The sequence below is a fragment of the Condylura cristata genome, unplaced genomic scaffold (genome assembly GCF_000260355.1).
Source record: "Condylura cristata isolate star-nosed mole 26May11 unplaced genomic scaffold, ConCri1.0 scaffold00020, whole genome shotgun sequence".
Classification (NCBI taxonomy): domain Eukaryota; kingdom Metazoa; phylum Chordata; class Mammalia; order Eulipotyphla; family Talpidae; genus Condylura; species Condylura cristata.
In genome coordinates, this window is record NW_004567121.1 from 36,194,687 (window position 1) to 36,203,976 (window position 9,290).

Here is a 9,290-nt window from a genome sequence, read left to right on the forward strand (position 1 = left end):
CCAGGCCCTGGGTCAGGTGCTGCTGGGGAGACAGAGGTACTGTCTGCTGACGAGAGGCACTTTGTGAATTTAAACACTGGCCTGCTGGCTAGACGGCCTCCACTTCGGCCACATCCCCATCACCACAGGCCTGCCTCGGCGAGGACAGCGCCGAGCTCTGCGCGGCCCAGTGCCCCAGTTTGGCACTGACCCGCTCATTGGCCCCTGAGTCTCTAGCTGCCTCACGCACAAGGCCCCCGCTGCACAGAGCTCTGGCCTCTCGCTGCCTTCAGTGCTGGAGGCCATTTCTCTCTGCTATCAGATCCAGATGCCACTGTCTTCAGGAGGCCTCCTGGTGGGAGGCAGGGGGTGCCCAAGCTCAGCCTGGCACTCGACTCTGCCCACTGTCCTTGTCTGTTTCCAAGTCTGACTCCTCAACCTGCACTGGGACAAGGTACTCACTAAACATCTCGGGGCTGAAATGACCCCGTCTTGGTTTAACTACTGTGGTGAAGTGAGAAGCATGGCGGAGGGAGCAACCTGCTGTGCCCCGCTAGTCTGTTGTCTGGGATCTGAAGTGGGGCAAGGGGCCACTGGGTGGACCTTTCTGGGGACAGCCTCCTGGGGCATTCCAACGAGTGTGGCAGGAGATGCAGCTTGTCTTAGGATTCCTGTGGAATCCCGGATCACTGGAGCCCCTTGGCGGGTTTGGCCACCTCAGAGCCCTCACTAGACTCGGGATGAGCCCTCTGGGTTCTGACGCACAGACTTTGGGGTCAGTTCTGACTCTGTCACCTAAGGTTGCTAACCCTTGGAAGTCACCCTCCTTGAGGGCTATTTCCCAATGGCTGATGGGAATGTGACTCCCACCGGAGAAGGTGGTGGTGACCGTGAGCTCGGTGATGCCTGTGATCTATATAGGTCATCGTTGATCCAAAACATGAGGGCAGGGGGCTGCTGCTTTGGTACAAGAGTGGAGCTGACTGACCACAGAGCCTCGGGGCCTCTGGTGGGCGGGCAGGGGTCACCATGCCAACCAGCCACAGGTGGAGGCAATCACCACTCTCCAGATCCCAGCACTTTAGTTAAATACGCACAATTTTATTGATTGAAGAGATTAGGACAAAAACATTGAACCAAATACAGGACAAAGCACCAGAGGCCATAGATTCCCACCATGCATGTCGTCAACCTTTCCTCCCGCCCAGCACTTAAAAAATAGGGGAGAGGGAAGAATAAAAGGTCCGTCGTGACACAGCACCATCTTCAGAATGTAAAAAAACCTCTCTCCTCCATCTCTGCCTTTATCAAAATAGAATCAAGGGCAAATCCATGGCCGCCTTGTCTCCTGACTCTGAATGGTTAAGCCGCCCTCTGGGAACGTGAGGGCAGGGCCTGCTGAGCAGGGTAAGCATTCAAGGTCTGCACACACATGCCACATACTCTAAAGAAGCACAGATTCAAGTACATTTACATACTAAAGTCCATGTGTCAGCTACCCCAAAACATGACCATTTCACAAAACGTATACAGGCAGGAAAATCGAAACAACTGAGGTACTGTAACATAAATGTTTATGCCAGAAGGTTCTGTATCATACAGCAATAGAAAAGCCATAATAAAAACATTTGCCACTCGAAATCAAATAAAGCTATCTAGAAAAGCCAAATAAAAAGTTATTTGGGGGACAGAAATACTCAAAAACAAGAAAAAAATATATAAATGTTAACCACAGCATGTAACATGCCATCCCAGGTCAACCCGTAATTGAAGTACTGGCTTAATACATCACAATGTGACATTTTCCTTAATAAATAGAAGAGTTCTCGAAAATACAAAGGTGCGTAATTGGGATAGAGAGCTGTTTTTATTTATATCATCCTAGCTTTCAGCTTATCCTTCCCCCTTGTCTCCACCGAGGGATTTTTGTCCAAACCAGAGGGCGTCTCAAGCCAGAAGGATCGTTCTTCATCGAGAAAACTTTAAATAGCTGCCCTGTATTTTATACACGTGGGACAACCTGCTTGGTTTCACTAGTTTCAATAACACAAAGACAAAATGTTTAGTGGAGATCAGAGATTTGCAAAAGCTTCAGACTCCAAGAGCTTCGGGCCAGCCCACACCCTCATGTCCCCCCAGCACGGCGCAACTGCCCCGTGGCCCTCCTCACGCCAGCGAAAAGATCCAGAAGGCGTCGAATTTTGCTTTTGCCTTTTTCTCCTTCTTGAAACGGCGATAGCAGTAATGTATCTGGAAGTTTGACTTCTAGTAGCTTCCTGCCGTGACCCAATGGACACGAGACAGAAGAGCTCTTTTAAAAGAACAGATTATTTTTCCCCCTTCAGGGAGCCAAGCACGAACATGTCTTTCCTGACCAGGCTGTTAAATTGTTTATTGAGAAGAAATGAGTTGAAGAGAGTGATTAAGAGACACAAACTGGACTTTTCTTTTCTTTTTGATTTAGCACCCAGGTTTGATGTCAGTCTGTGTGCACCGAATTGTTTTTTAAGTGAATCCCATTAGTGATCAGATAGGTGGTTGGCTTGTTCAAAAAGAAAAAGAAAAGAAAACCCTTGGCCAATTAATTGTACCTTCCCTGAATTGTGACAAGGAGTTAAATACTAACAGTGCGATGCCGAGATATGAGTTGGAGGCAGAGTTTCGATTCTGTCGGGATCTGTGACTATTTTTGAACAAAATGAAAAGTGGGGAAAGGGAGAAAGTGGAAGTGCCCAACTGATCGGCCAGTCTGGGGGGGCTACATGCTGGGGGTGCCATGCGCGTGGCCGACCCCACCCGGAGCCCACCCCCCAAACTCCCTCTTGCCACCATGCTACATGTTTGGTCAGCTTCTTGAAGGTCTTCCTTCTTTGAAAAAGAAACCTGTGAGTGTGAGTGTCTTTCTTGCCACCAAGCCAGGTGATGTGTGTTCCCTGGAAGAACTTCCCACCGCGCGCTCTCTCGCTCCTGGTACCTGCTCAGTCTCTGTGGGGCATGAGCTCAGTTAAAAAAAGGGTCCAAGTTCTCTTCCATGTTGACATCCGGCACCAGCTGATCCGACACCTCCTTAGCACCATATCCTGAAGTTGAGACACTAAAATCTGTAGAAAACCACGGGTGGTCCAGAATTTCCTGGGAGGTCAGCCGCTCTGAGGGCTCCCGCCGCAGGATGCTACGAATGAGGCACTTGGCCTTGGGCGACAGAGTCTCGGGAATGTTGAACTGGCCGCGCCGGATCTTGCTGAAGAGGGAACTGGGCTCAATGTCATGGAAAGGGTAGCGCCCTACCAGCATGGTGTAGAGCATCACGCCTAAGCTCCACACGTCAGCGGCTTTGCCCGAGTAGCTGCCACTGGTGTTCAAGATCTCGGGGCTCACGTACGCTGGGCAGCCATGCTTGTCGGAGAGGGAGTCATCATCTCCCCGCAGAATGTAGGCGTCTTCCAGGCTTTCCAGCTTGACCCGAGTCCTGCAAGAAAAGTAGGAAAACATGAAGCCGCGTGACTCTCCCTAAGGCTCAACTCCTGCTGTGAGTCCTCACTCATCCGCTCACACACCCTTTCACTCAGCCAACCAAAGGGTACCGCCTGGGCAGCTCCTGGGCCCCACGGACTCCAGGGTCACGGACTTAGGAAGGAACAGTCCTCTGCATGGAGCTTGTGACTCAGTGAGGGACTCACACCTTCAGCCAATAAACAAGTCAAATCACATCATATTGGCCTTCTTAGTGAAAAGAGCAAGAGAGTAAGTCATTTTTCTCAAGGTCACATCTGAGTCTTGAGAGGTTCACAGGACTTGAACTCAGCAACAGCACTTTTGTTAGACATGGAGGAGTTCACTATCCTGTTGTACAGATCCAAACATCGAGGCTTGACATTATAACCTGCCCAGTCTTTCAGCTGAAAAATAAAGGAATTAAAAAAAAAAAAAGATTTGTTTATTTATTCATACAGCCCTTGGGTACAGGCCAGAGGTGCAGGGACGGTGAGAGGATTCACCAGTGACAGAGTGGGGAGCAGAGTAGGCAGATTGATGAAGTACACTGCTGAGGGGAGCAGCGGGTGAGGTCTGCTGTGCCATGCGGGTCACCTCTGGGGCTGGGGATTAAACTCACGCTGACTGACTGCTGCTAGCTTGTAGTGCTGCGTCCTAACCCATTACGCCACCAGAGAGGGTCAAATAAAAGACTCTTAAGTCCACATCTTCCCAAGTCAACATTATTGCTCCTTCCACTCTACCAGTCTGTCTCTCTAGGAAGGAAAAGTCGAGAATGCTCTCTCGGGAGTGAAGTTTCAGCACCTTGTCTTTTTAAGGTGGGCATTCTCAAAAGAAACCCAATTCTTTCTGAGATTTCCTGTTCAAGTCGCCTCCTCCCCTGTCCATCACACTTCCGGGGTCTGCTCCTTGAGGTGAAACTTGCATCATCAGATGACTTGTCTCCTCCAACTGAGCCAACACATGGCAGATTCTGATTTCTCCTGCGTGTACCTGGGGGTCTGAGTATGTCTGTATACATGAAGGGGTGTGTGTGTGTGGGTGAACAGCAGCCCAAGCCCAAGGTCCTCCAATGCACCGCATCATCCCCAGTCTTCTCCAGGCCATTTAAGAACCACTCTTCCAGCTGATAAAAGTGCAGGACTCTGCTGGGTGTGCTGGGAGGTAAACAGGTGAAATCAATCCCCGGAACCTAGAACCCAGTTTTGCATGGCGGCGTGGATATCATCATTGGGTATAAAAACAAATATTCACTAAATACTTTTGGAGGAGAGTTGACTCCTTAGAATTATCAATTACTAGTGAGCCAAACTGAGAATCAGGAGTTCCAAGTTCAGTAATCAAGAAGAGACTGAGCCCCAAACTCCAGGCTAAGTGTTCTCTCTCTCTAGCCCAGATGCCTCCTGGGAATCCCCTGTCCTGCTGGTCTTTGAGTAGAAAGTTAGCAACCCCTGCCCTTTCGACCTTTGAAACTGAAACCCTCCTCCTGTACCCCTCCCTCCTGGCAGAACACTCCCACTGGGAGGGGTCCAGTCATTCTCAGACCTGGTGGTGCAGCTAATCCCTCTGCGTCACACTGATGGAAGGCTTGGCAGGAAGGTGATATGGGAGGAGGGCGGGTGGGAGTCAGGGGTCAGGACCTCATAGAGAGCACCCACAAAGCCCAAATCGCTCACATCAGCTGGATCCTTCATCTCAGAAGCACAGGTTAAAGCTTCTACCCCATGCCCTGAGGAGGCAGATGAGCTAATGAATGGAGAGCAAGAATGTGCTGAGGAAAGCCATGATTGTGTCTCAGTCCTAAGTTAGGGCTTGTGACTCAACCTCCACAGCTTTCTCGTCCTCTTCCCATTGCAGGATTTGGCCTTCCAGGCGATCCCCACGGAGAGCCAAAAGGGAAGGGAGGCTCAAGTTAACCAAAGGAGAGTGACCGGAAACCCAAATTCCGACAGAATACTGGCTGATTCTCACATCTCATTTTCGATGTAGGGATTTCAAAGACCAAGGAACAACTACTTCCTTCTATCCGTTTCCACCAATGAACAAGAAATGTGTGTGAACCAGAGACTTCAGATAACACACACGTAGAAGGATACACTCCTCTGCAGTTTTAGTAACACCTGTTAAGTTTCAAAGGGGAAGGGTTTAGCTGATCATTCCCAACTACTCCTATGGCTAGGGGCAGAGGCCTTCTCTTGGTCTCGACATACAGAAACTTGCAGCAGCAGGACAACAGCTGATGGCAGCTGCGTGTTACAGCCCAGCTAAATCTAGGCACATTTCCCCCTTAATGATTTCCGAATCATACGCTTTCTATTCCCAGCGCTTAGCAGAGCACCAGTTCAAAATGTTGAAGAACTGGGCCCTCCCTGGTGGCACCACAGGTTAAAGCACAGCCCTGTGAAGCTGGCCACGGCCGCCTCTTTACTGCGAGTTCGATCCCCGGCCAGGAAGCTGACCCCCAGGGCGCAGCAGACCTCTCTTATCTCACCCGCTGCTCCCTTCAGCAGTGGACTTCGTCAGTCGGCCTGTTCTGCTCCCCACTCTGTCTGGTGTATCCTCTCACCACCCCTACACTTCTGTCCTGTACCCCAGTTCTGTCTGCATAAATAAATAAGTCTTAAAAAAATGTTGAAGGAAAAAAACAGGTGGAAAGTTGATCACTGGCGACATATTGCAAAATGGATCTAAAATCTGTGTTCACAGAGGACTCTATGGCTTTATACTGTCAGGATTTAAGAGTGGGGAAAACTGAGATATAGGCTCCCCAAAGAAATAAAGACAATACATCTGACAAAACACTCGAAAAGAAAGAAATGTTTGTGGTCACTGGGAAAGGTGCTGAGCAGGGAGGCAGGAACGTGACTTCCTGGTCCAACAGCACCTGTGTGGCTGCATGTGAGCCACGTGACCTCCCAGGTGTTTCTTGTTTTAAGTCTCATTTTTGTTGTGGTGGCAAAATTAATGCAACTTAAACTTGCTCTAATTGTTGGGAGTGACCAAATGCGGAGATTTACTGAGGGACTGGATAAGGGCAGTAATAAATCAGGCCTTGCATCCAGGGGTGATAAGGCGGTAATAAACTGGGCCTTGCATCCAATTAATGGGGCCTTGCATCTAATTAACAGGGCCTTGCATCTAATTAACGGGGCCTTGCATGCGGGATGGGACTAGCTGAAGGTGATAAAAACTGGGCCTTATATCAAGGGACATAACGATGAGTCACCCTTTTGGAATTTGAGTTTAGAATCTACATAAGAAACCCCCCTATAGGGCTGGCAGTAGCCGGGGACCCCACCCTAGGGGCTCCATCTCAGCTGCTGTCCAGGAGCAATAAACTCTGCTTGCTCAGCCTTTCTTTCTTGCAGCTGGTCACAGAAGTTGGGACCAAACACTAATCACCTTTACATTCCAGCCCTGAGCATCGCTGACATCCAAATGCAACAGCCTTCAATGCTCGGCCACTTTCAACATCCTTGGAAGCTACAAAACACAGCAACACATCTTCTCTATTGGCTGAACCACTCTGACAGACACGAGTTCTCCTTTCTGTACAACAAAGGCTCTAGAAGAACCCGAAGGCCCTAGAAGCACTAATCTGGAATTGAGCTGGTTAGAAATGGATCTTCTTGGCTCTGGCCAACTGAAGGCGGCAGGTGGCGCAGACCGCATCGGCCTCCCGAATGGTCTGAGACTGGCGGTGAGGCAGTGACACCCCGGGAGTGGTGGGGTGGCGGCGGCCACCTGCAGGCACAGGCCGCAGTGTCTGCAGCTCCTGCCCGGCAGACCCCTCACTTCCAGTTCTGTGGGGAGCGCCATGGGAGTCGGCACAGCAGTGAAGGCAACAGTGACCACAAAACCAGCGAGAATACTAGAGCAGAGGCCTCCACACGTGGGGCACTGTCGGGGCAGGGAACCCAGGGATGGAGCAGGGACCTGAAATCTGAGGATAACGTGTGGGGCTGGGTCCCCCTGCAAACTCCTGCAGAGCGCCTCAGCTCAGCCAAGCGGGGGGCTCTGTGTTCCCCAAGGCGGCAGGCGGAGTCCCTCGCCGCCCGACCACGTCTTCGGCCACACTCCTGGTCTCCGCGGCAGCCTCTTCACAGCTGTGGACACTGATCAAGGTTGTCCACCACCCCCACCCCAGGGCACAGTCCTTCCTGTCTCACCCCTGCTCCCTTGCTCTGCCGCCAAGAACTTGAGCAAAGAGGTCTTCCGCGGGCATCCTCCCTAGAGGGTCCTCCGTCCCCAAGAAGCCGCGCCCCCCTCTGCCATGGCTGAAGGCCCCACGTGTGGTCTGTGTGGCTCCTGGGGTCCTCTGCGGGTGATGGCCTCTGTCCCTACATGCAGGAGCTCATGGGAGGAGGCAGTCAGGCTGTGTGTAGAGAAGAAACCGTGTGTAGCCCTGCACCCAGCAGAACCCAACCCAGAACAAAGGGAGCAGCCAACACCCTCGGGGTTCCCGGGTGCTCGCCTGGGAACAAGGCGCAGCTTGCAGACCGGGCCAGGGGGTCCCCGGAAGCATGGAGAACGGGCTTTGTGAAGTGCAAGGCGGTGAGGGTGGGAGACAGATGTGGGTTTAGGGACGTCAGCTGCAACTGGCAGGGGCGGGGTGGGGGCACGGGCTTCATGCTCTAGTAGCCCAGTGTAAAGCCCCTCCTCACTCTCATCCCTCCAAGGCACAGACCTAACCTCTGACTTCGCCCTTCAACCTGCCACCTCCCCTCCCGCCCCCCAGGCCAGGGGCTGCACTTTCCTTCCAACTCCTCTGCAGAAGCCTTCTCTGGATCCGTGAAAAGTGGCTTAAAAAAGGTCATGGGCCTACGGTGTCAATGAACACCCCTCGCTCGAGTTCACCTCTCCCGCCACCCCAAGACAGGACCCAGTAGGAGCAAGCACTTGGTGCACTTGAGCGTGAAGTGGAGGGAGCCCACCTGTCGCCACTCAGCTGATCTGCCTCGAAGCCTCTCCCCCCCCCAACGCCCCCAGAGACCCCGCTGCCAGCAGGAGGGTCTGGAGCTGCTCACACCCCCAGGCTCAGTGGGCAGACCCCAGGAGCCAGGCTGGCCCAAGTCTGGAAGTGGGAACCCTGGTTCAGACTGACTTGGAAAGCCAGTAAGTACCGGATACGTCATCTCTGCTGCACCTGTGCCAAATATTTGCATATTCGTGTTTTCTTTCGAGTTTATAAGGCCCGTGTCCGCGGCAGGACTTGGCCTTCTGTCGTGTGGATGCTGAGAGGACAGAGAGGGCACACAGCTTGCAAGCCCGGGACGCGGCCGCAGCTGCCAGGGCCGTGCAGAGAACTGGGTGCTCTGGGCTCTGGGCCGCCAGCCTCAGACCCGCCACACCCACCAAGCTGGAGGGAGGAAACCACACCCAGGGTGTCTCCGTCAACGAGGTTCCATCAAAATAGGGTGCACACGCGGCCCAAGTCGGGAGCAGGTCTTTGGGCAGACAGCAGGTCTGCAGCGAGGAGCTCACGGCCTAAGGCCTATGGCGGGACAAGGGAGCCAGGCAGGGTTTGCTCTCAGAACTCCCTGAACTTTGTTTACATCCTCCCAGCAGGGATGGTGTCTTCAGGAACCCTGGGGGCATGGCCTTGGGGACCTGAAGGGGTCAGACGGGCAGCTGGAGCTCCAGGCAGACCTCGGGCTCCCTCCCCTGGGATGAGAGGGGCTCCCGCCTCCCCCCTGGAGCGGTAAGGGGCCGCTGGCAGGGCCAGGACCTGCGCCAGAGGGGCGGAAATGAATGAGCGGTCTTTCCATGCGCAATGTCCTCTTGACAGCCCAGGGATTATGAATTTTCTAAGCAAC

The 9,290-nt window shown here is 52.7% G+C and overlaps 1 protein-coding gene across 1 annotated transcript in view; it reads right to left on the reverse strand.

Moving 5' to 3' along the window:
* Positions 1 to 1,065: 1,065 nt before the first annotated feature.
* TRIB2 (tribbles pseudokinase 2) overlaps positions 1,066 to 9,290 on the reverse strand; it is a 23,805-nt gene continuing 15,580 nt past the window's right edge. The window contains exon 3 of the mRNA XM_004686436.2: positions 1,066 to 3,448. Within this exon, the coding sequence (XP_004686493.1) occupies positions 2,980 to 3,448 (469 nt within the window). The 3' untranslated portion in view covers positions 1,066 to 2,979. The remainder of the gene's footprint in view (positions 3,449 to 9,290) is intronic.